This window comes from Scardinius erythrophthalmus (genome assembly GCF_964197995.2).
Source record: "Scardinius erythrophthalmus genome assembly, chromosome: 14".
Classification (NCBI taxonomy): Eukaryota; Metazoa; Chordata; class Actinopteri; order Cypriniformes; family Leuciscidae; genus Scardinius; species Scardinius erythrophthalmus.
Window position 1 is genome coordinate 15642018 of NC_138234.1, and position 26496 is coordinate 15668513.

At 37.7% G+C, this 26496-nt stretch overlaps 2 protein-coding genes and 1 long non-coding RNA gene across 8 annotated transcripts in view; 2 read left to right on the forward strand and 1 right to left on the reverse strand.

Annotated features, from left to right (window-relative positions):
• The window catches only part of LOC308702505 (voltage-dependent calcium channel subunit alpha-2/delta-2-like), a gene marked incomplete at its 5' end in the record, with an annotated part of 26813 nt that extends 17987 nt beyond the window's left edge, over nt 1-8826 (forward strand). The window contains 18 exons of the mRNA XM_081385410.1: nt 336-397; nt 486-562; nt 654-714; nt 804-901; nt 1945-2035; nt 2113-2175; nt 2252-2355; nt 2775-2873; nt 2984-3075; nt 3194-3241; nt 3334-3405; nt 4338-4490; nt 4611-4663; nt 4833-4888; nt 5841-5967; nt 6044-6153; nt 6301-6383; nt 8203-8826. Of these exons, the coding sequence (XP_081241536.1) occupies nt 336-397; nt 486-562; nt 654-714; nt 804-901; nt 1945-2035; nt 2113-2175; nt 2252-2355; nt 2775-2873; nt 2984-3075; nt 3194-3241; nt 3334-3405; nt 4338-4490; nt 4611-4663; nt 4833-4888; nt 5841-5967; nt 6044-6153; nt 6301-6383; nt 8203-8304 (1551 nt within the window). The 3' untranslated portion in view covers nt 8305-8826. The remainder of the gene's footprint in view (nt 1-335; nt 398-485; nt 563-653; nt 715-803; nt 902-1944; nt 2036-2112; nt 2176-2251; nt 2356-2774; nt 2874-2983; nt 3076-3193; nt 3242-3333; nt 3406-4337; nt 4491-4610; nt 4664-4832; nt 4889-5840; nt 5968-6043; nt 6154-6300; nt 6384-8202) is intronic.
• LOC308702534 lies at nt 7417-14611 on the reverse strand. The gene is made up of 4 exons (XR_014031616.1): nt 14199-14611; nt 12302-13574; nt 12127-12218; nt 7417-8412 (listed from the first exon to the last, which is right to left on the reverse strand). It is a non-coding gene; the product is annotated as an uncharacterized lncRNA (long non-coding RNA).
• strip1 (striatin interacting protein 1) lies at nt 13869-25352 on the forward strand. Of its 6 annotated transcripts, none has more exons than XM_081385418.1 (22): nt 13869-13954; nt 14960-15078; nt 16782-16851; nt 16975-17049; nt 17141-17275; nt 17359-17479; nt 17562-17624; nt 19121-19227; nt 19338-19465; nt 19870-20052; nt 20137-20357; nt 20442-20507; nt 20583-20646; nt 21576-21647; nt 21795-21869; nt 21966-22063; nt 23348-23474; nt 23766-23866; nt 24041-24107; nt 24185-24289; nt 24389-24593; nt 24720-25352. In XM_081385418.1, exons 1-22 carry the CDS (start codon nt 13915-13917, stop codon nt 24965-24967), a joined length of 2490 nt encoding a protein of 829 aa, XP_081241544.1. In that variant the 5' UTR covers nt 13869-13914; the 3' UTR covers nt 24968-25352. The 6 variants fall into 6 exon arrangements, with proteins under 6 accessions (XP_081241544.1, XP_081241541.1, XP_081241542.1 ...); XM_081385415.1 differs by having other exon boundaries at nt 13936-13954; nt 17556-17624; nt 24717-25352; XM_081385416.1 differs by having other exon boundaries at nt 13936-13954; nt 17556-17624.
• The last annotated feature ends 1144 nt before the right edge of the window (nt 25353-26496 follow it).

Genomic DNA, 26496 nt, shown 5'->3' on the forward strand with positions numbered 1-26496 from the left:
GACAAGTTCCTCTAGAGGTGAGGAGACCTCTTCAACGCAAAACCTTTACTAATAATAACTGAAAAGCATGGATGCATACTTTAAAAATCCATCGGAAATAGTGTGCACTACACACTATTTAAGTGCACTAAATTAAAATTTTAAGTGCACTTCTATTTGAGACATACATAGAATGGCTAGAAACGGCTAAAAACGTTTAGTTTTGAAATCTAACAAGAATACTGCAGATTCTAAGAGATCTGTGCAATCGCTATATTTAAGTAAATTCGCCATCAATACACTGTTGAAAACCTTGTGTAAAATATTCTGATAATGAAATGTTTTTTTTCTTGCAGCACTACATTGATGAGGTCACACGCATTTACTCCTGGACACCAATTAACGACACTGATTACAGGTATGAGTCGACTGGGCTGTTCTAATCGTACGGTTTGACGTTAAACATTCTGAGTTTATTGGTTGTTTTCATGTGTCGCCCCCTGCAGTCTGGGTCTGGTACTTCCTCCGTACAATGAATATTACATCCAGGCTGATCTCAGCGATGTCATGCTACAGCTGCAGTGTGAGTGTTTCCTTTAATACGGATGTTATCTTGTGCAAGATTAGTGATCCTGCTGTTTCATCCTCAATAATCTCTCCTGCCCTTCTCTCAGATTTACAGTCTCTGCTGCCGAACTCCTTTGAGTCCGCTGGTCATGTGTTTCTGGCCCCCAGGTTTGTGCACATAGATCCATTATGATACTTCCTCTGTTAAATATTATTGTGTATATGTATGTGCGCTCACTGACTCTCTCTATCTGTAGAGAATACTGCAAGCGTCTGCAGTTGGCTGAGAATAACACACAGTTCCTGGCGAACTTCCTGTCTCTGATGGTGGAGATTTCACCTGAATCTGAAGACTGTGAGTAACCTTCACCTCCAGACCGGAGAATGTGTCGACACCAGCACTGATTATGACATATTACAGCACTTATTATTGAACATTACAGATCTGTAATAAAACATGACATCAACAGTTATTTTTTGTCCTCTGGTAATTACAATATTACAGCATTTATTATTAAATATTACAGCTGTAATTAAATATTACAAAATTGATTAATAAATATTACAGCATTGATTACTAAATATACAGCTCTCATAAATATTCCAGTATTTATTACTAAATACAGTTCTGATAAATATAATATTGATTACTAAATATTACAGCTCTAATTAAATATAACAGCATTTATTACTAAATAAACAGCTCTAAATATTACAGTAATGATTAAGTATTACAGTGTTTATTAATAAATATACAGCTTTGATTATATATTACACTTGATCACTAAATATTACAGCTCTAATTAAATAACAGTATTTATTATTAAATATACAGCAGCGTTTATTATTAAATATTTTAGTATTGATCACTAAATATTACAGTATTGATTACTAAATATTACAGCTCCATTTAAATATTACAATATTAAAGCATTTATTACTAAATATTACACTATTTATTAATAAATATTTCAGCAATCATTTCTAAATATTACAGCTCTAATTAAATAGTACAGTATCAATCACTAAATATTTCAGCAATTATTACTAAATATTACAGATCTAATTAAATAGTACACTATTAAATAATATTACAGCTTTTATTAAATATGACTATATTGATTAATACATATTGATTTCTAAATATTACAGCTAATGGCTACATATTACAGCATTGATTACTTAATATTACAGCTAGTATTGATTACTAAATATGACATTGTTATATTACAGCACTCATAATTAAATAAAAGTAATATATTTGCAATGACTAATAAAAACAAAATCCTCATAATGTCATAATGCACAATTTAATATTTTCTCGCCATCTGAAATGTGAAGACTTTATTTATTAACTGTGAGAATCTCATAATTTCATGTTTTTAACCGTGCTCACAGGTGATCAGGGACTCATTCATAACCTGATCTTGGATTCAATGATCCTCTGGCAGCTCGCCACACGCGTTTGGCAGAACAAAGACCTCAACACGTAAGATCAGACCCGTCAGAGTCTGTTGACTTTCTTTGAATGCTTTTCAGCTGTTCAATACAATCTGATTTCTGCAGGTACGGCTTCCTGGCGCTGTTCGCGTCCACCAATGGAGGCGTCACACGCGTTTACCCCAACATGTGAGTGACGACACTGCTGGTACTGTCATGACATTACAATTACTGGAGACTTTGTTATAATACGTGTGTATTTCAGGGCTGCTGAAACATGGGATGAGGACCCCGAGCCCCTGAACTCAAACTTCTTCCGTCGCAGTCTGGACAACAAAGGCTACATCTTCAGAGCGCCAACACGAGCCTGTGAGCCCAATACATTACAAACACTAAGCAAAAAGTGTCTGAACAATAAATCATCCAATGGATTATATTTTTTTTGTTTTTTTTTTTGTTTATAACAATAGCTGTCTCTGCTGCAAAATGGACTGGTGTCTACATTATATCAAAGTCTTTAACAAAACTATATTTAAAAAAATTTATAATTTATTTTATAATAATTCTAGAATTTTTTTGAATCAATTTAAATAATATTAGTATATTTAGAAAATATTTGTGATTTTTTTAATATATATTTATAATTTTTTGATTAAATGTTATTTTTTGTTCATTAAATTGCATTTAAATTTTAGCATATTAAATCAGATATTAGCCACCGTGTTCTGTAGATATGAGCCCATTTTTTTTATTTTCACCGTTTGAATGACTCCGATGTTTGTGTCTAGCGATGGATGATCTGTTAATCTCAGAGAACGGCACTGTGGGGATTCTGGTCACCACCGCTGTGGAGGTCGTGATCGGAGGCAAAACCATGAGGCCTGCTGGTGTGTTTCTCAGAAAAAACCTATTTGACACAAAGCTGATAAATTCTTACAATGGAGGTTTAAAATCACATTGTACTCTGACAATCCTCATTGTGTGTTCCTGTTGTTAGTGGTCGGCGTTAAGCTGGATTTTGAGGCCTGGGTCGACAAGTTTAAGATCCTCGCCAGCAACGTATCAGACAGCAGACAGTCCGCACATAAGGTACATTTTTTTGGAAAAGAGAAATTATGGAAGAAAAACGTCACCCTTCTCACATTATGTTCATCTGTACTGGCATGAGTGTGGTGAGATGTTGTAACTTCATGTTTGTGTTGTGCAGTGCGGCCCATCCAGATCCTGTGAGATGGACTGTGAAGTGAACAGCGATGTGAGAAAACCTGCACACTCAAACTCTACATGATAACAGATCTTCTTGGCTGTACATGTTTTGATTGATCTGGTTTTGAATGTGTGTTTCAGGATTTGCTGTGTTATCTGATCGATGATGGCGGCTTCCTGGTTATGTCCAATCAGAGAGATCACTGGAAAAAGGTAGATGCTCCAAAACACCAAAAATAATATTTATATAGTCACTTGAAATCAATCTATATATAAAAACCAAACTTCTAAAAATGTTATATTATATTATATTATATTATATTATATTATATTATATTATATTATATTATATTATATTATATTATATTATATTATATTATATTATATTATATTTAGGGCTGTCGATTTAATGTTAATTTAATTTGTTTTGGAAAAAAATGTGTTAAAATTGGTAACGCATTTACGTACACTTCAATTCACCAAATTTAATGCAAACATTTACTCTTTTAAGGAAATGTAAAGAACACTATGATTTCTGTATTTTTATATTGTGGATTTATATATATAGTCAAACACTTGCATGTGTCATTATATTATTAACATGTTACTAAGATCAAGCTCAAATGGAGTTACAAGTTTTTTTACCAGCAAATCTCTGAGAATTTATGTTCGTCATTAGAACGGCCGCATGTGAGGCAGTAAGTGCATCGTACTTGGCAAAATATGGTGATACGAGGCTTCTGCCCGACAGCTACAATATATATATTTATAATATAATACATTTAGATTGTAGTATACTCCAATTAAATTCACATTTGTGTTAGCTACACATTAATCAGGATTCATTATATGGCATGCTTTGCTCAAACTTTTGCCATTGCGTTAGAACTGGTTACACTCTCTGCTGTCGCTGGCAAAAACCAAATGTCAGCGCCGTGTGTGTAAACGTGCAGATTAAGGGGCGCTAATATTAGAGTAAGATCCTCTAAAGGCTTACCAAAACAAAGTTACTGGGTTGTCACTTTTCACGTTTCTGGGTTGGTAGATCACTGGGGACGCGATTATAGCAGTTAAAAGTCAGATTTTCATAATATGTCACCTTTAATATATTAATAAGCACGTCTTTATGTCCACGTCTGTCTCAGGTGGGGCTGTTCTTCGGCGAGGTCGACCCCTACCTGATGTTCGCCCTCTACAACAACTCAATCTACGCCCGCCATCAGACCTTCCAGTTTCAGTCGGCCTGTGAGCCGACGGCCAGCAGCCACACGGGAGCCGCTCACAGGGGATATTATGTGGTGAGAAACTCATTTGTTCATGTTCCATTGATTCATTAATGGTGTCCATTTGAATCTCATGTAGGGAAACTGATGAAATGCAGCAGTGTTTTGGTATTAAAAGTCTTTTTTTGTCATTAGCCCTCCATTGCTGATTTCCTCAGTCTGGCCTGGTGGACGTCAGCAGCAGCGTGGTGAGTACAACTGGAGAACGTTTATAAAACATTCTCTGTTGGTTGATAGAGAAACATTCAGTAGATATACGTCAAATATAAGAAAGTGAATTCTGTTTTGGTAAATCCATTCATGTCTTGATAACATTGTTTCAGATACTCATGCGTTAATGTCGCTGGTCTCTTTCAGGTCTGTTCTCCAGCAGTCCCTGTATGGACTTATCTACAGCAGCTGGTTCACCACAGGTTTGTTCTTCTCTGATTTTGTCACGTTTTGAAAAAAAAAAACATTTACAACAAGTCAGGCTGGTCTGTTAGCTTCGTGCAAACTGGGATTGTTATCGCTCGCGCTTATCGCCAGCGTTTTTCGACGCGTCTTTGTGTTTGTACCCAAGCAATTTTCACTGGCGATACGCCGAGTGAACGTGCAAATTCACTCCCTGACAGTAGATGGCGCTTATTGAAAAACAGTACACAAGTACACAAAGTGGCGCTGCGCAACTTTACGCTTCTGACACTCGCTTATCACACAGAAGAAGAAGAGAGCCAGTATTTACGTGCTTGCCAAAACCGTTCACACATTTTTTGCTAAATGGCAAACAGAACATGGATATTTCAAGCAGCAGCAGTAGAAGCTCCAACTATGAAGGGATTATTGTTCTATTGAATGAGGAAAGATGATGGAAAAGACGCCGATATTGTAACTTCAGCAGCTCTCATTGGTCGGCCAGTTTTTAACGTGGCGCGTCAAACCAAAAAAACGAACCCGAGATGTTTCTTTCTATTTAAATTGCACTTTTACAGCTGCCGTTTTGCGCGTCGGTGTGCATACTCACATTGGCGCCCTTTGTTTAGTCACGAGGTGTTAAATGTCGGCGATAAGCACGAGTGATAAGCACAAGTGATAATCGCCTCGGTGTGCATGAGGCTTAAAGCTACATTCTAACCATAATTCAACATCTGAAACGCTCATAGAAAGCTACAAGGTGCATTGCACAAATAGCATTAACTATTATTAACTATTATTATAGCATTAACTAACTATTAAACATTAGTGTTTCTAAACTAATGAAGCAATACCCCAAACTCAAATACACAGCACACAGATTTTAAATAGACATTTTCTCCTGATACTTCATAGAATATATTTTTAAATGAGCTTTGATCATCCTGGGATTGCATTATGCCCTTTTTCTAGCAGACGCCTGGGCTGAGAGTTCAGACACTAAAGGGAGCAGCAGCTGCGTGACGGTTCACAGTCAGTTCTACTTCACCAACACCACCAACTCCTTCAACGTGCTGCAGGACTGTGGGAACTGCTCCAGGTGTGTGTTTGTGTGTGTGAACAGTCCTTTGTGCATTTGAACACACTTTTCTGAACTCAAACACTCTTTCTGTCAGGTTGTTCCACGCCAAGCGTATAGAAAACACGAACCTGCTGTTTGTGGTGGCTGAGACGCTGCCCTGCAGCTCTTGCGAGATCGAGAAACTCCTGCCTGTCAGAACAAAGTGTATCCTTCCTTCCCATGATCCCCTGCACACAGAGCAACACTAACAGATCTGCTTTTAACCCTAAAATACTCTGTTTTCTGTTTGTTTGATTGATGGATGGATGACAGACAGAGCTTGTGGCGTTTCCTTAATCCTTTCTTCTCCAGCTCAAGAAGAGAACCCGTGTGATGTGTTAAATTCTGCTCGCTATCGGAAAGGACCTGACAAATGCTTCGACTACAACTCAGAGGTGAATTGTTCTCTGTTGCTCTGATAAAACACTGTTTGTTTTGCTTCTTTAGTTTATATTTTGTAAAGATGATTTTTATAATGTAACTGCACCCTAGAAAACACATAGCAATATCCTGGCAACCACCCAGAACGCTCTAGCAACCACATAGCAACATCTTGCCAAGAACCCAGAACATCCTAGCAACTACTAGGAAAACTTGAGCAACCACATAGCAACATCCTGGCAACCACACGGAACACCGTAACAACCTCATAGCAATGTCCTAGCAACTACCAAAAACAATCAAGCAACCACATAGCAACATTCTGGCAACTACCTAGAACAACCTAGCATTTTTAAGGCAGATACCGATCCAAATATTTGGTGATTTAAAAATCCGATATTCCGATATATCAGACGATATACATAAAAAAAAAAAAATCCAGACACACGTAACAAAACATAAACAGATTTCCCTAACATTAGTTATTTGTAGTTATTTATGAGTCCTCACTAAAATAATAGCATAATGCAGTTTAAAAATAAACTTGTTTGTTTTTTTGTCACAACAGAACAGAGGAACATCAAAATAAGTGATATGTAAAAATGTCAACTTGCTTATCCCTTTACCTGCACTCTTTTAATTCTACCAAGCTACAACAAACCATTTTAAATCATCATTTGCTGCCTGCCTTCTAAAATCTACTACTTAGTGATGCACTAAATCCATTATGTGACTCGTTAATGCTGCGGCTGAACGAAGTCAGCAACACGCACTTAAATTACACGTGTGTGAAATCAATTTTAAATTATTGTAAAACATACTTTTTTAAAAAAACAGGCTGCGGAGAGATGATACGTCTCAATGCTTTAACTGTCACGCTATTAAAGAAATACGATCTTAAGTCACATTGTCCGAGTTAAACCGACAGTCAGTCAACTATACTATAACAACGTAACACAATTTCTAGCTAATTCCGTTTCACTCTCGGCTTACATGTAACAGCAGCAAAACTGGACATGGCAGTCACAAATTTTTTCATGCTTATTTGAGTTAAGAGAACTGATGGGTATGTTCTTTTAATTGTTATTCAAACAACGTATGTCTCGTGACAGTTGCCAACTTACCATGAACACACTTCACAGATGATCTCAGTTGTGGATGTTCGCTAGGCCTAACTCTGGCTGGATCAGCTGGTGTTTTGTTCAACAGGGACGTTGTAGAGTGCCCTCTGGTGGACAAACTATGCAATGCCAACACTCATAACATGGTTGAAGGGTGTTTCGTCTGTTTTTATTTTATTTTTTAAATCTTAATTTATCGGCCATTATAAATGCTGATACCAATAGTTTGGAAAATGCCTAATATCGATATATCAGTCGGGCTCTAAACCACATAGCAACACCCTAGCTACCTCATAACATTGTCCTAGCAACCACCAAGAACACTAAAGCAATGGCATAGCAACATCCTGGCAACCACCCAGAACACTCTAGAAACTACATAGCAACCAACCAAGAACATCCTCATAACATTGTCCTCCTAGCAACGAACTAGCAACCACCCAGAACTCTCAAGCAATCACATAATAATGTCCTGTCAACTATTCAGAATACCAAAGAAACAATATAGATCCTGGAAACCATTCATAACACCCTAGCAACCTCATAACATTGTGCTAGCTACTGCCAAGGACATTCAAGCAACCACATAGCAATGCACTAAAACCACTTGGAACACTTTAAAAATGCATAGCAACACCCTAGCAACCAGCAACAAACTGCCTGGCATTGTGATATAGTGAATGTTAACCGGAACGTCCTCTGTTTCCCACAGGAGAACACGTCTGAGTGTGGCAGCGCTCACTCTTTACACTGTCCCATGGGAGTTCTGCTCTGGATTCAGTTATTGTCGCTTTACCTCATTCTACGATCGTAATCTGAGTCCCACTGCCTTTGGTGTTCCTGTCCCTCATCCGTACAACGCTCCGGGTCCTCTCCTGACATCCGTCTGATTATCCAGTTCTCATCGTGAGGTGCATTCCAGCTGTGTACCGTTACAGCAGAGCATGATGGGAAAACATGTCTTAGTAACCCCTGACATTGTGCAGATCCCAAAAAAAACAAAACAACTGTCTTAAATGGTTCACCTTTATATTCGGAAAACGTACAAAAAACAACAACAACCTTTCTGCTGCCGTGAAGTATTTTTGCTTGCCAAATCCAAAAACAGGAAAGGACCTGGTTTGTTTTCGAAAGACTGAAACACGACACAAGTTTTGACGGTTATTATCACAATCTCGCATTGAGTGTTTATTTGAGGCTTGCTTTGTTCTGGATTTAGTGCCAAACCCTGATGTATGCTCAAATGCGAGGGACACGCCGCTTTCATTGAAAAATTTTGTTCCAAGGCTTTCTTGCCAAAAGAGAATGCCGTATTATCGCAAACTGCTTTGTTTAGGAAAAAAGAAAAAGATTTTGATTTCGCTTCGTGTTTATTTACAGCTTTGTCGAATGTTTTAAGGGCATATATTGTGTATAAAACTGCTGCCTGGTTTGTTACCCAACAGTGCCTTGGCGCACTTGTCCGAATGGACCAATAATAGCACTGGACGTGGATTTGAGTGACCCTGAATGAATGCTGAAGAAAGTCACGGTATTGAATGTTAACTTGACTTTGGTTTACAGCATAAGGGTGAATGTCATGAAACCTGGCAAACATAAGTTTTTCACCCTAAATCAAAACAAACCAAAAAATTCACAAAGAAAATGAAGCCTATTTAGAGGACCATTAAGATTTTAAAAGTAATAAAGCACATTTTCCTTAGAATTCTCATTACCGAAATGAAAAATAAAACACATTTATTCTCATTACCGTAATGTGGAAAAAATTCTGATTTTAGCAAGTTATACTGCCTTAATTTGTGATTATTTAAATGTATTTTACTGTAATTCAGTAAAAAACATGAAAATAATGTAACAACGCAAAAAAAAATCCAGTGTTCCTACAAATACCCTTCATTTAAAAAAACGTTATTCTCATTACCGTAATGTGGAAAAAATTCTGATTTTAGCAAGTTATACTGCCTTAATTTGTGATTATTTAAATGTATTTTACTGTAATTCAGTAAAAAACATGAAAATAATGTAACAACGCAAAAAAAATCCAGTGTTCCTACAAATACCCTTCATTTAAAAAAACTTTATTCTCATTACCGTAATGTGGAAAAAATAAAAATTTTAGCAATTGTTATACTACCTTAATTTGTGATTATTTAAAAAAATGTTTTACTGTAATTCAGTAAAAAACATGAAAATAATGTAACAACGCAAAAAAAATCCAGTGTTCCTACAAATACCCTTCATTTAAAAAAACTTTATTCTCATTACCGTAATGTGGAAAAAATCCAAATTTTAGCAATTGTTATACTACCTTAATTTGTGATTATTTAAAAAAATGTTTTACTGTAATTCAGTAAAAAATACATGAAAATAATGTAATAATGCGAAATATCCACAGTGTTCCTTTTAGTCAATATCCTTTTATTTTCTTCTTATAATTTTTTTTTTCTGTTGAATTTGGGGTGATTTCTCGTGACTCGCCCGCACACGTCCTTTAGCATTCAGTATGGGTTTTACTATACATGTTCTACTGATTCTGTCTTTAGAAAGGCACTCAAATGGTTTTAAATTCTTTGATGTAAATATGGTTACTCCACACTGAGTTGATCAAGCTCAGTGTGTTTTAATGAAATGGAATGCAAGCTGATGTCTCGCTGTCCTGCTGCATGCTGGGGGAAAATGATAACTGCTATTAAACTTAATGATTTCAGGACATTTACTGGAAAGACACTCGACCCTTACAGCCATTTGATGGACCGATTTTATGTTCTCATTGAGTTCATAGATGCTATCGAAGGGTCGATATGTATTTATTTTTATTTAGTTTAAAAGATACGTTATGTATATTGCTTGCGAAATGTATCGAGTGTGAATTTTGAGACGCTTTCATGCTTTTATTGAGATGTTTTGGTTTTTATCGCAGATGTTTTGTTGCTTTTCATTGATTATCTATAACAAATTAGTTGGTGGTATTTCATCTTTTAATGTGGCCACACTTCCAAACCAACTGTACTTCCAAATGAATCAGACTGGGCCGAGATTCTGAAAGGGTTTCGCTTGACGTGTTTTGTATTGTAATGGCTTGAGCAATACTTTGAATTATGTCAACTACGCTGAAATGCAAGTGAGCGCTACTGAATTAGTGTAAGGAGAGCATGATATCAGTATTGAGCCGCTTTCTTTGGATGATTTTGATTCAGGCTTGTCTTTGAATATCGGCTTAATGTTTGTATGTGAGCTATGAGTGTTCTAACAGAATTATTTAATGCCAATAAGAGTATTTATACTACTGTCTTTATGTAAAATTCTCTCAGTGTTACATTGAATTTAATTATGTGAATAGGAATGTTTTAAGTATTTTTTTGTTTGTTTTTTATTTCATTGTTCTGCAGATGTTTGTACACTTTGTGAAAGGGTTTTTCCTCCCTTTCTGCAGTCTTCCATATCACTTCATTTTGTACAGATGGCACAAGTCTATCAAGAAAGGCTAACTTTGTATCATATTGTGTCATTCACTTCTGGGAGATGTTTATAAGAGAATTGGTGAGATAAAGACATTCATATTTTTCACGTCAACTTGGTATGGATTTTTATTTTTTACTCCAGAGTTATGGATTTGATTATGAAAGAGAACAGCAGGTTTTTATTACAGCAGTAAAACAATTGCAAGTAATCATATTTTATGATTGCTTCCTGTGGTGTTCTAAGCTTGAGGCTTTAAAGACTCAACTGCTTCCTCGCCCTGGAATTTTTTTTTAGTTATTAATATATTTATTTTCATATTTTTATTTATTTGTACATTAAAATATTCAGTTTTTTTTTTTTTAGATTTGAGATATTTCTATATTTAATTTATTTTAAGGTATTTAGTTTATGTTCTTTATATATTTTTACTTACGTTTTTTTATATTTTTATTTGTTTTAATTAAAAATCAGTAAAGTATTTGTCTCAGATTAGAGGTAGTAGATGTCTTGAGACTACGAGATTGTTTATGTGGTAAATAATGTGGCTCGCTAACTGGCACTGCTAACACAGATAGCTTATGTGTTGATATAATACACGTTTCAATCGTTTATTTGAAACACTAGCTTATAAGCCCTTGTTAAGAAAGGTTTTATTTACATGAATAACTCATTGCTAAGTTCATTTGGTATTAGAGAGCTAACTATCTCCCTCACTGTGTTTGCTAAGTTCTTGACAACTAAAATGCTTTTCCCTCCAAAATATTAGCTAATCATGCAATCACAAATAGCTATAGCAGTTCTCATTATTCCTGTATTTTGATAGTTGACAAATAAAATGTCAACAATCTTTTTTGACAAAAGATTTTGTTCAAATTTGTAATGGAAAGTCTATATTTTTAGTTATTCGACAGTTGTGGTTCACTTCAGTATTTCAGTGATCTGGCAAATTCATTTTTATATGGGTAAAAATATTTAATGTAGTCTTTGAAGTGAAGGTGCCATTAAGTGAATGTATCCACATTGCTAACTTATGGCATTTCGTTAACAACATGCGCCCTCAGCAAACCAGAATGCTCGAAATGATTCACAAGCAGAACGAGTTTCTGAGTGGCTATAAACATTTTTCCCTATAAAGCTTTGAAAGGAAAAGCCAGGACAAAGAATCATCACTCACAGCTTCCTCAGCCTGACACTTGTAGGCCTTCACTTTCAGCTGGAGTTTGTCAACCGGATCCTGCAGTCTGGTCACGTTCTTCTTGCCTTCCTCTGTAAAGTTGAAATGGTTTAAAAGCCCATCCAGCACTGTAAACTGTTCAATCTTTTGATTCCACTGCACATACTGGAAGTACCTGGTAGGTGAGCTCATTTTCTCTTCTTTTATAATTGCACACGTCTCATTAACGTCTCTGTTCATCTTCATCTTCAGCCTCCAATTCATGCACCTTTAATAAAGTTAGTCCACTTCACTAATTGACTAGATATTGTGGTTTTGGTTGTTCAGTGGGTCCTTGTTTTTGTCCAACCAGCCAACAGTGTTGTTGTCCACAGTACCGGCGTAGCTTTGCCTTACCTTTGGAAGGCTTGGGCTTCTGGAATGCTTGGGTTTTGCCAAGATGCTGATCATGGGGCTTGTTTCTGAAGCTTGTGTCAGTAGCCTTGGGGAATATGCACTCCTGCTGAAGGATGGAAAAGATCTCCATTCGCTGCTTGAGAAAAAATCACACTCGCATACAAGCAAAAGGTAAATTTAAACATTATGTGAATTATTAATTTTACTCAAATGAACTTCTCAATGAGTTCAATACAGGGAACCATGTCCATACCAAAGTCAATGAACCCCCATTTGAAGCCTTCTTTCTTGTACTCCTCTTGCTCCAGTACAGTTACAGTGCTGATCTTCAACATATAAGCTACAACACCAGTTTAGGAATCACACAATTTTGCGCTTAAAAGACGTCTAATAACCGTCTAAATACAGCCCAGACAAAATTTGGGCTGTCAGTAAAAATTGAACAGACGTCTAAACCATATCCCAAGAATAGACTAGTTGGTTCATTAAATTAAACGACTAGTCTATTCTTGGGCTGTTAAGTAAGTGGCTGGAGTTTATTAATAGTGTCTTTTTTCCCCATCAGTAACTTAAGATTTTAGGTAAAGCTAAAGGCTATTTACAATAAGACTCATCAGACATTTATTGGGGTTTATACCCCAAAATACTGTAGATTTATCACCCATCAGCTCTGGCTTGTGTCCAGTCAAGTCATGAGCTGGTATGGTATCTTCTCTCAGCAGACAACTGGAATTATTCTTGACTTTTCCAGCAGATCTTTGACATAGAACATTGACTTTGAATATGCAGTTAATGTCTCCCTAACTATAAAAAAGCATATTTGTTTCAAAACAGCATGACTGCCAGTTTTCCAGTGGATCCAAAGTGAATCCTAATGAATTTACCCTAAGGAGAAGGAAATGATTCAGAACTTATTGCAGAGGTTTAATGAAACGCACAAATGTATTTCATATGACCTCATATAGACTTACAAAACAATGCCTCACAGTCTTTGCATTACCATAAGCCTCCAGCAGTGGGTTGGCAGCAATAATTTGATCCTCTGGCGAGCCCTGGTGGGCATAAAAGTAAGTTTATTCATGTAGAATAGATCCTGACAGTATTTTCCTCAGCTCTTGAGCTCTTATTTAATATAGCTGGAATGATAACCTATTTTGTGAGCACCGATTGTTTCACACATCAAATGTTTTACCTTGAAGGAATATCCTGTCCCCTGAAATATTTTGAAAATTGTCTGCGTGAATAAAACGTTTAACAAACAATAATTATTTTTTTAAATCAAGCAAACTAGTTGCTAAAGTCAGACACGACTCAGACAGTTACTAAAGTCAGACGGTCCGTCTGACACATCACGTCAGTGGTCACTTTCGCCACAGGCTGTAGCATCGCGAGATGTGTGCAAGTAGCGCGAGAGGTGAGCGGGAGCAGGATAGTGATGGGCAATCCGGCTCTTTTTCGTGAGCCGGCTCGTTTGACTCGGCTCACTGAAAAGAGCCGGCTCTTTTGACTCACAAACGGCTCTTTAAAAATATATGTTTTAACTCGCTGAAAGTCCACCGCACAACTGTGCAACGTGAATATTCACATTTGTAATTGTCCATAACAACCCAAAAACTTGTCTGCTTGCCTTGCACATCTAATTAATGGGCAAAGTTATAATTGACTATTCTTCTTACCTTTTTTTATTTTATTTTATGGATGTTATTGAGCTTGTAGAAGTTTAGCTCTTGTGTTCTTCTAAACATCTTGCGGTGCAATTGCCCGATGTAATTTCTGAGTCATATCAGACCATAAACTATCTCTCTTTTAAATGCCTATTCCACGAGTGGTATAGGCTACGATTGGCTGTTTTAAAATATAATTAATATCGAAACAAAAAAACAAAAACAAAATAGGGTTAGGCAGTCACATCTACGAGACGTTTAGCCCTCCTCCAATAGTAGGCTACTCACAGCTGGGCTCATAGCTTGCAGGTTTGGGCATTTTTTTTCATTTGACTGGTTCAACGGCCACCCTCCCGAATTTAATTAAAATATTATTTTTCGTCACGTCTTCCGCCCGATCCGCGGTTTATCCGCATCTCGAGTGTGTGTGTGAGTTGGCTCGGCCCTCCCTCATGCATTTTAATTGGTTGACATCGCGTGTATGATTGACAGGTACAGAATGTGACGCTGATCAGACAGTCGAAACAAATGTGTGTGCGCCTTTAGGCCTATATAATTATTTTTCTGTTGGTCTTTGAATTAGTCAATTATTTTAAAAACAATTAAAATCATTTGTTATTTCATTATTAGCCTACATAATGATTTAATTTCTATAGACTATATTTTTAAAAATAGAGTCGGCTCTTCAGATATGCGAGCCGGCTCCCGTCGTTCACCTACAAGAGCCGGCTCTTAGATCCGGCTCATTCGCGAACGACCCATCACTAGAGCAGGAAGTGCAGTGAAGATGGAGGGTGTCGGATTATGTGCTAACAACAAACAGAAACAAAATCAAATGTTACCGAACAAAATGCGAGGCGAGTTCACCAGAAATCAGAGGAAAGACTCTGAGGTAAGGGTCAAACGAAGCTGTTTAAATCCCTATGATTTGTATTTTTGCAGTTTAATGTTTGTTTTGACAGCAATGTTAGCATAAACATCAGAAATTCCAAGAATAAAATGTATAAAGTGATTAAACAACGCTAATTAAATAAACAACAGTTGATAATATGAAAAGTGCATCATTAATCAAATATTAAAATGTAAGTTTTCCTGAACAACGTTTTGTACGTTAATTATCTCATTTAATTATCATATTTTTGAATATTCACGAAACCACTCTTATTATTCATTAATACACAAACACGTTAATGAAAAACACATTGAAATGATTGAGTAATGTGATTAAAATTGCCCATTTCTGAAGTCTATCTCTTCTCTTGTTGATTCTGATCGGTTATTTAACACTACATAATCAGCTTATTGACTGATGAACCTTAATATCGGTCTGTCTGCCCTTGTGAAAAAGTAGACTTTAGCATAACTTTTTAAAAATGTCCTGAGTGCGAAATAAATGTAATGTTTTTTGACACTTAAATGCATGTTATTTGCAATTAGATTCAAATGTATTATTGTAAGAGTTATTCTCTTGTAACTCGCTATATGTATTTATGTAGCCTACCATATACCATGTATATGTATACATACCATGTATATATTTTAGTATACATACTAAAATATACTTTAATGTAATTTCCATTGAAAGTTGCATGTCGTGTATTTAAATATATTAGAAATTACAAGTTTCTAATGATGAAGTTGCAATTTAGTGCATTTAAAATAGGCTATATTAATGCAATATCAAATTTATTTGAAAGCACAACAAAAGATTATTAAAACAGTTATTTAAAATGTCCTTAAAATGTGTGTTAGTCATGAAAGTGTACTTTAAGTGTATTTGCGTATTGTTTCAATAATATTATATTATCTGCAAGACTTAAAACATTTTTAAATATTCTTTTAAGATTTGAAATGCACTACAAGTGCACATTCCATAAAGTTAGGCTAAGTGCACTTCTTTTTCACAAGGATAACTAATTTCAAACAAGGCCACATTTCTGATTTGTTGACTATGTCCGATTGGTTTGTTTATTTAGTTTTTTTGACAACTCATATCCGATGATATCTGAATTTATGCTATACATTTGGGAAAACAACCGTACTGACCCGGAAAATCTTTGGCCGAAAAGGGAGTTAAAGATGGTGCGATTTGCAATGGACGCAGATGAAATGATAATGCAAGCTTTTGCTTTCAGCACCATCTTTAAAGTTCAGCAAAACATTGGTCTCTTAAGGGGTTTGAGCATTCATTTTCCATTGCGCCATTGATAAGAGTAATTTTATTGCACCTGAGTAGACATCATTCGCCACCGTAGCTTTTTTTTTTTAATGACATTGAACAGGAATATCCGACATTGGTGACATTGGTCACGTGGACAGTCAGGAATATCTGATCTTTCTGCTTACAGGGCAGACGCAAATGCACATATCCGATTTATAGGACTGAAACCAATCTGAGAATACCATGTGCTTTTTTCCTGCTTACACGTTTGTGGGTCAAATCCAATCTGTGCCACATGGGAGGGAAAAAAAATCAGAATTAGGTCACTTGATCCATGTAATGTGAATACGGCCTGTTCTGTCTGTCCTTAAATGTTGTGACTGAATTGTCAGCTCCTATTGGACAGTTACACTGACTCCGTGTTTGTGTCTCAGGGTTTATCAGATACTCCTGATTTGGAGTTTGAATATTCAGATGCAGATAAATGGACAATCGAACTGTCAGGTGAGAGTTCACTCATTTGGTTTACTGGTCATTTCTTCTGTACTAATGTCATATTAAACTTTCAGCCTTCATTAACCAACTGCGACTACAATAATGCATTTTCCTCTTTTAAACTGTTTGTAGAGTTGTACAGTTACACAGAGGGACCAGAGTTTCTACTCAACAGAAAATGCTTCGAAGAAGATTTCCACTCTCATAGTAAGTAATGATCTAATTATTTTTCATTTTTTTGGGTTTTGCAAGATTATGATTAAGTTACAAAAGAGCAAATGTCCATGTGCTTTTGCAGTGCCCGATCAGAAATGGACCGAACTGGATTTGGTTCAGCACAAAACTCACGCCATGCGTCTGCTGGACGGACTGGACGTGATCGGCCGAGAACGCAGATTAAAAGTTGCCAGAGCCATCTTGTACATGGCTCAAGGTAAACTATGCATTATATATGCATTTATTTGATTGGAAACACCCTAGAGTCTCGTGTTAATAAGGATTGATTGTTTTTTTCAGGTACATTTGGTGAGTGTTCTTCAGAACTGGAGGTGCAGCACTGGATGAGGTATAACGTCTTCTTGCTGCTGGATGTGGGAGCGTTCACTGCGCTAATGGAGCTGCTCAACATGGAGATCGAGTGAGATGAACTGCACATGCAAACATTCATATTACACATGTGAAAACTTAAATAACTCTTGTTAAATGTCTCTCAGTAACAGTGCTGCGTGCAGCAGTGCGGTCAGGAAACCCGCCATCTCACTGGCCGACAGCACTGACCTCAGGTACAACAGTACACATTACATGCATTTAGTATACTTTGATCATCCACGCACTTTCCATGTGACATTTACGAGAGAACGCAAAACCATGTCCCTTTAGGGCAGTGGTCTTCACTATATTTTTCATGCGAGCCGCACTGATAGGACAAAGTCAGTAGGAGAGCCATTTTACCGCAAAGTATAAAAAGTTACATCCAGTCATAAATACCATGTCTGCCTATCAAGCTGTCACCCCTGAACAATACAATATGCAATGCAATAAATACAAAAGGGTGAAAAAAAAAACCATTATTCATGATTTATCAGTCAAATTTGTAACTGAGACAAGATGATTTCCTTTAATGAAAAAAAAAGGGATTTCCAGAAAATATTCATCCCAGAATGACCTTAAGTTATTTTTTTCTACATTAGCCCATCTTGTAGGCCTATCTAACCAACCAAGAGCACAGGCAGCACTGGAAAGACCGCCATATAACTGGCATTTCTGCAGAGAGTTGATATTTACATGCACAACTTTTGTTTCAGTCGGACTGAATTCATTCCGATTGATGAATCTGAATGTATTGTAGTTTACATGAACGCTAAACATCGTGATGTGATACATGATCGGGTTGATGTGCGTGTTTATAAGTCAAAAGATTCAAATCGGAATATGAACATATGAACCGTTGTGCCGTGCCGTGCTGTTTGTATTCATGACAGAACACTCATTTATATGACACTTTATTCATCAGGAGAACAGCTCGTGCAGCGCGTCATATACGTCGTCCTTTCAGTTTCGCTTTTCAGTCGATCAAGTTTTTTCATGTTCTCTCGATAAACCACCCCTTTCAATCCGATCGAAATTATTTGTAATAGAGCTGACACTTTTAGTTTTTAAAGGGTTATGTTAAAGCCCTACTTGTTATTAATGGTTTTATGAAATATCTCTAGTGAATGCATTATCATATCAACGTATTATATTTACCGCCATGCGAGCCGCAAATTAAAGCTTGGTGAGCCGCATGCGGCTCGCGAGCCGCGCAATGAGTAACCCTGCTTTAGGGGCTCTGTAAAAATGTGTGTTCTGTGTTGGAATGTCTTTTTTGTTTTGGTCTGCATGATCCCGCCCACTATAAATTTACCCAATAGTATTTCGACACACTGGGTTGCCAGTTTGCAGAAACAGCCATTGAAGCCAACAAACGAACTGGGTCAGAGATCGTAGGTTCTACTTGCCCTAAATGGCCTCAGCAATAAAAACATTGCATATACATTAACTGATGAACTTAGTGTAAGGCTCATTATTTTCCATTGTCAATCGTGCTTGTTCTTGTTGCATGTCCTCAATCTGGCAGCCCGCGTGAGTGTCAAGTCTGAGGAGGTGGTTTGGGGATCAGATCTCCAATATTTTGAATTTGGACTGCAGTGCCCATTTTATCGGCTAGTCAATATTACATACTGCACCTTTAAGACGCACTCATAGTCCTCCATAACCCTGCGCATGCTTGTGCTTTCAGGGTGTTGCTGAACATCATGTATCTGATAGTGGAGACCATCCAGCGTGAAGATCCCACAGACAGTCCAGAATGGAGAACCATTAGAGAAACCTTCAAATCTGAGCTTGGTTCGTTAGTTAGACTAAGATTATCTGAAAAATGACTGTTGATTAGAAGATGCGCGTTGAATATGGAAGAGTAGAAATGTCATGAATGTCCCTGTAACTCTTCCTGGCAGGTTCTCCTCTCTATAACCATGAGCCCGTCTCCGTCATGCTGTTTGGGATGGTGACCAAGTTCTGCAGTGGCCACGCGCCCCATTTCCCCATGAAAAAAGTCCTGCTGCTGCTCTGGAAAACCATCCTGGTGAGAATGACAGAGCTCTTAACTGGAATTTTTGGGTTTAGATAGATTCTTGTGTTTTTTAAAGTTGGGAATCGATTCCAAAAAGAATTCCAAGTAATGAATCGATTCTAAAGGTTGGAATTTATTCTTTCAAAGGGAATCTGTTCCTCTATAACAGCCTTTTTTCAGTTCAATAGAGCTAGATATTAATTCGCCTCTGTCTCTCGCTAATAGTGATGAAAAGTCTGATTCATTTCCACAAACCACTGCTCTCGGATGTTTTGTTTCTTTGGATCTGTTCAAAAACGATACCAGCTGTTGACATTAAGAGATAATAGATGCTGATAATGCTCAATGAATACTTTCAAAGGAGGTTTATGATTGATTTATGATTAATGGTCTGTGCGTTTCCTGTCTCATCCCAGTTCACTCTGGGAGGGTTCGAGCAGCTGCAGGGCTGTAAGGTCAGTAGACGGGTATCGTTGGGTCTCCCGCCGCTGCCGGAGGACAGTATCCGTGTGGTGCGAAGCATGAGAGCCGCCTCCCCTCCGGCGTCCGCCTCTGACCTCATCGAGCAACAACAGAGACGTGCCAGGAGAGAACACAAGGTTACTGACGCATATATATTTGATGGAAACCTGTGCAGTGGAAAATAAAACTATAAAGTGAACCCTTTAAATCTATTTCTTCAGGGTCTTATAAAGCAGGACAATCTGGATGCATTTAACGAGAAGGACCCATATAAAGCCGATGAATCCCGCGAAGACGAAGAGGAAAACGACGACAACGACAACTCTCTAGAGGCGGAGGCTTTTCCGCTGGAGCGCGATGAGGTCATGCCGCCGCCCATCCCGCACCCCCCCTCTGAGAGGGTCTGTTTTCCCAAGGGTCTGCCGTGGGCTCCGAAAGTCAGGTAGAAACTTGACTTCATCCATTTGATATGGGTTGTCTGATGGTTTTCTCAAATATAAGTTGGTGTCTATGTTGATTTTAACAGGGAAAAGGATATTGAGAACTTCCTGGACTCCAGCAGGAGTAAATTCATCGGTTACACACTGGGAAAGTGAGTTTGTTATATGCCACTCAATTGCTCATTTCCTGTGAGCCTCAGTGATGCATGTTTGTGTTTGTGTTGCAGTGACACGGATACAGTGGTCGGATTGCCCAGACCGATACATGAAAGCATCAAAACTCTCAAACAGGTAATTAGCAACATCCATGACTTATTAACATAACTCCACCCTTTCTTCACGCATCAATACTAGCTTTGAACAGAAAAAACGTGATTTATGAATTTAATCGTTTTGTTAATTCTGATTGAATTAGGCAAGACCAATATTCAGTTTGAATTAAATTGTTATACTTTTTTGTTATTACACTTATTTTTTTTACATGGTTTCAATGTTTTAGTTAAAATGGTTGGAAATGTCTTATGTCATTTGTGATTTATTCAAAATTGTATTTTTTTAAATAAATAAATTGATCATTGATTCCTTCATTTTCTTTTTAAGAAGCATTTTAGTCCTCCATAAAAATTTTTTTTGTAACAATAGTACAAGTATAGAATGAAAATTCAATTAATAATAAAATATTTGCAACCCATATGTTTTTTTTTTTTTACTGCAAAAAATCGACAACATTCTTTTGGTCGTAAATCAAACGTCAATTATTAGTTAGCCTAAAATTGTAAGACTAATGAAGAATTGTTTATTGTGAATATTATTAGTAGTAGTAGTAGTGTTGTTGTTATCAGCATTAATACAATTATCAACTACATTTAATTACAATATTTGTAACTGTTCCTGAAAATTTGTATTGATCATAAATCAATTTCAAATTTTTATTAGTTAAAATTGTAAGACTAACAAATAACATTATTTGGTGGAAGAATTGTTTATTGTGATTTAATTATTAATTATATTAATTATTATGTAGCTTTATTGAACATCATTTTGTTACGTTATTTCATCAATATTGTTGTTACCATTTTATAAAAACAGTAAACCATTTTAACTAGCTGTTGTTTATTGCTTTTACACATCTTAACAATAGTGAAATCACTCTTGTGGCTAAATGCTCTGAGATGCATATGTAGATTCATTGTAACATTTAGTTTGTGTGTTTGTTTCAGCACAAGTATGTGTCCATCGCTGAGGTCCAGATCGCTAAAGAAGAGGAGTATCAGAAGACCCCTCTCTCTGGCGTGAGTGACCGTACACTGATAGAACTGCAAAATGCCATCTGATGATGAGTTTAATAACCCCCTGTGTGTGTGTGTGTGTGTGTGTGTGTGTGTGTGTGTGTGTGTGTGTGTGTGTGTGTGTGTGTGTGTGTGTGTGTCGATGTTCAGGGTGAAGAGGAGCTGGAGTTGTGTTCCACAGAGCTCTTGTACCAGGGTATTTTACCCAGTTTACCACAGTATATGGTGAGAGACTGACAGTTCACACACCAGTCGCACTCTATTTGAGCTGTTCTCATACTGACAGGTCTTGTTTGTGTGTGTGTGTGTGTGTGTGTTCAGATCGCTCTGCTCAAGATCCTGTTGGCTGCTGCTCCCACATCCAAAGCCAAGACCGACTCCATCAACATCCTGGCGGACGTGCTGCCCGAGGAAATGCCGTAAGACACTGTTAAACAGCACAGTTGCAGATGTGGTTGTGCCTTCCGTGAATCAAACTGAATGATTCTTCAGTGGAGCTTATGACGTGAATGAATCATACCACTGATGAACTGAATCAAAGTGATTCTCCAAACAACTTGAGTCTGTGTGTGCATTTGCGTGTGCGTGTGTGTGTGTGTGTGTGTGTGTGTGTGTGTTTGAAGCTGAATCACTTAACTTGGTTGCCATGGCAACAGTGAACTCATGGCATCAGATGCTGTAAAAGTATCTCCTGGGTAATAAGTATTCATGACATTCTCTCTGAAATTATTGATTGTGATTTGTCAAATATGCGTATACCTAAAATCAGGGCTATTTTAGGATCATTTGAAATACTGTTGTAGCATTTATTAATATATTAAATTCTCTTATAGATGTTCTTTTTACATTTAAATGTTTTAGTAATTTTGTTGTCGTTTTTTTTTCCCAATTTTATTAGTTGGAGATGAGACTGATACAAAACTTTTCCGCTGATACTGATTGCAGATTATTTAGAATATCTACCGATACCAATAGTTTGATTTTCTTAAGGTTTCTATAATATTACTATAATATTAGAGGTTTGTCACTTTTTTTTTTTTTTACTCTTAATGCGTTGTCATGTTAACTTGCTCTACATTCGACACGAGGGATTTTCTTCACACACAGTATGAGTTGCAGTCTCTGAACGCGTTTTATCGGCCCCGATCATCGGCTGTTAAACAATTGGCCGATAGTAATTAATTGCTGTTATCAACCGATACGGATTATTGGCCGATATATCAATGCATCTCTAATATACATGACTTTTTGATTGGTATATTGATATATTTATATATATTTGATTGATATATTTAGTTTTTGATTGGGAGTTTCACACGAGGGCAGAAACAAAAATGTCACTAAGCTGTGTAATTGTATTTTTAACACTTTCCATAGACTTACTAAACATATTTACTTTACTAAAGGTGTTGTCACATTTATCATTGCTCAGTGAATTTTCGTGGGTGAAATCCAGACATTCCAAACGGAATCCATGTGATCCGAAAAGTTCCATTTCATCCAGATGTTGCTTATTTTCAAGTTTCAAGGTCACATGAATTCTATACGCTGAACAACAGAAAGCTGATGGTTTAAAAGTGACTTGTGTTAGCTGTGCTTCTACGCTATTGACAATAGATGGACTTTTTTGCCGCAATTTCGCTAATGTGATCGTACCTTACTTGTGCATGGTTTGACACTGCCTGTCTGGTATCTCTTTCTAGCACTACGGTTCTTCAGAGTATGAAGTTGGGCGTAGATGTGAATCGCCATAAAGAAATCATTGTCAAAGCCATTTCAGCCATACTGCTGCTGCTACTGAAACACTTCAAGCTCAACCACGTCTATCAGGTACACAAACACATTGTCGAAGCTGTTCGTGAGGAGCTTTTCTAGATGTTGGTTTTACCCTAACCATAACCTACATCCAACTCACACAAACCATTTGACATTATTATTTTATTATACAAAATGTGATTTGAGGCGTTTGTAAGCCCGGCAGTAGAGGTCCGGCTCACTTTTTGTCAGCTTGCACCATAGTAATGAGGATATTTTTGAATAGTGACACCGTTTTGGGCTTCATAATTATAGTGAAACAGCTGCAAGTAAAAAGAGAATGTTGACGCAAGTTTTCTCCTGCAGTTTGAATACATGGCACAGCATCTGGTGTTTGCCAACTGCATCCCGCTGATCCTGAAGTTCTTCAACCAGAACATCATGTCTTACATTACCGCTAAAAACAGGTAAAACTTCAAGTCAACCTTTGTTCATTTCAGGCTCACAAAACATCTGTTCATGGGTCAAAATGACCCGGAGCATGAAGATTGCATAACTTCTTTGCACTTGCTTTAACCCGTGTTCATTTTTCATGACGCTTTATGGGTAATGACATCTGTCATATCTTATCTCCTCGGCAGTATCTCAGCTCTGGATTTCCCGCACTGCGTCGTTCACGAGCTTCCAGAGCTCACCGCTGAGAGTCTGGTGAGAAAACTACACCTGAATGTGTCTAATGCTTCTCTGAGCTAGTCTTTGAGCTGTTTGATGTGTTTTGAATACAGGAAGCTGGTGATAATAATCAGTTCTGCTGGAGGAACTTGTTCTCCTGTATTAATCTGTTGCGCATCCTCAATAAACTCACCAAATGGAAGCACTCCAGGACCATGGTGAGACACCACACAAATCAAGCATGCAAACCACGAACATTTAACGTAGCTGGAGAGAGCCATCCATTAGTGGTCAATTCAAATTTTGCTTATTTCTAGATGTTGGTGGTGTTCAAATCAGCTCCCATCCTGAAGAGGGCGCTGAAGGTCAAGCAGGCCATGATGCAGCTCTATGTGCTCAAGCTGCTCAAAGTCCAGACGAAGTATCTGGGGCGGCAATGGAGGAAAAGCAACATGAAAACCATGTCAGCGATATATCAGAAAGTGCGCCATCGCCTCAACGACGACTGGGCCTATGGAAACGGTGAGTAGGGGGAAGAAACTGGACTGGGATCTTAACTAAACAATTTGATGCGTCATTATTAAACCTGAAATTTTAGTAGAACCTGGGTGTCAGAATTAAACGTGCTCTCTGTTTCTCCGACAGCAGACCTGGACGCTCGCCCGTGGGATTTCCAGGCGGAAGAATGCGCCTTACGTGCCAACATTGAACGGTTCAACAGCCGACGCTATGACAAGAACCAGAGCAACCCAGAATTCCTCCCGGTGGACAACTGCCTGCAAAGTGTGCTGGGACAGCGGATCGACCTTCCAGAAGACTTCCAAATGAACTATGACCTCTGGCTAGAGCGTGAGGTCTTTTCCAAACCCATTTCCTGGGAAGAGCTCCTGCAGTGAACGCCTGTAGTGTTTCAGCACCTCTTCCCTACAGCAGTTGTGAAAATGACCATTACCAGAGTAAAACTCTTCCAACAACACTACGCTTCATAGTTCAACAACAGGGACCATTTCCTGTGTGTCTGTTTGTGTAACATAACGGCTCGCCTGTAGTAAACTTGCGCATATTATTTTTTTTTTTTTTACTCTTAGGAAGAGAATTTTGACAGATGTGCTAAGAGGTCATTTTCCTGTTTGTTTTTGCTGCTTTTGACTATTGATTCTCTATAACTGAATATGAAATCTGATCTTATTGTGAAAGACTGTATTTATCCTAGAGTGTTTTGATGTGTTTTTCATTGGCTCTGTATACAATACTCAATGCAATACAACAAACTTCTCTGTGAACCATTGTTGTTTTTGTCATTCATTTTTAAAGTCAAAGAATATCAGCTCACAAATTTGGACTAAATTAAAGGGATACTTCACCTCTGGGAAGATGAATGTGTATTTAAAATAGGTCATTTAAGTAGAAGAAATGTGAAGAAATTTTTGAATTTGGAGCTTTCTAGACTGAGAAAAGCCAGAAAATGTATTTTTGGCTTATGTGGATGAAAGACAACAACTCCCAGAATGCACTTGCTTCGCTGCCTTAGGAGGCCACGCCTACTACCGGTAAGAGTGCGCAGTTGTAAACAACAAAGCTAGCCTACATGATGAGTTTGCGAGGGATTTAGAGATCGTCCAAAATGTCCGGGATTCGGCTTTTGCGTTCTCCAGTCGCCATTCATCATGTTTACTGTGGCGAGCAGGACGAGGCTGAGGGCCGCGGGAGAACGGCGCGAGGCCGGTGGCTTCATTACTGAGACGCGCCGGGTCTCGCATCTCTCACGGAGGAGCAGGAATTTTCTTAGCAATGGTAAAACGCACATCAACCGATCACTTGTTTAGCGTTCATGTAAACACTACATTCAGATTCACCAATCGGAATGAATTCAGTTAGATTGAAAGGTGTGCATGTAAACAATGAATGGCGACCGCAGAACGCAAAAGCTGAATCCCGGACATTTTGAACGATCTCGCCCGCCGGACAAGTCCGGGAAAAGGAGGATGGTAACCCCTACTTACTCAGCTTTCTCCTACTATTCAGCTTTCTCCACAGAACAAGAGCCTGTTAGCTTAGCTTCCAAAGAAAGACGGCTGACACTGTGTACATTCTGTGAGTGAGATCCAACCCTGTATGGGCGGGCTGAACACATGCGAACAACGCCATCTACTGGCTGTAGTCTTTAGCCTCTGGCCAGAAAATCCTCCGATGACGCAAAATGACGATTTTTGCGTCATCGGAGGATTTTTTCCAGACAAAAAATACATAAATCTCTTGTCTCAGGGGGATATGAGGGTGGAAAGCGCGGTAATTCGAAAATACTACAGGTTTTCTACTAATACAAAGCTTAATGCTAAATCCTGAAGTAACCCTTTAAGCGAGTCATCATGAAGAGGCAAAAACCACGCAAGAAGTGCTCAAAATACGAAGTTCGGGCATTATT

Excerpts from the sequence above, each read along its gene's own strand:
- strip1 (XM_081385418.1), top strand. The coding sequence starts at position 13,915 with ATGTGTGCAAGTAGCGCGAGAGGTGAGCGGGAGCAGGATA. Across the intron at positions 20,508-20,582 it reads ATCGGTTACACACTGGGAAA|TGACACGGATACAGTGGTCG; the intron begins GTGAGTTTGTTA and ends TTTGTGTTGCAG. Across the intron at positions 21,870-21,965 it reads CCAGTTTACCACAGTATATG|ATCGCTCTGCTCAAGATCCT; the intron begins GTGAGAGACTGA and ends GTGTGTGTTCAG.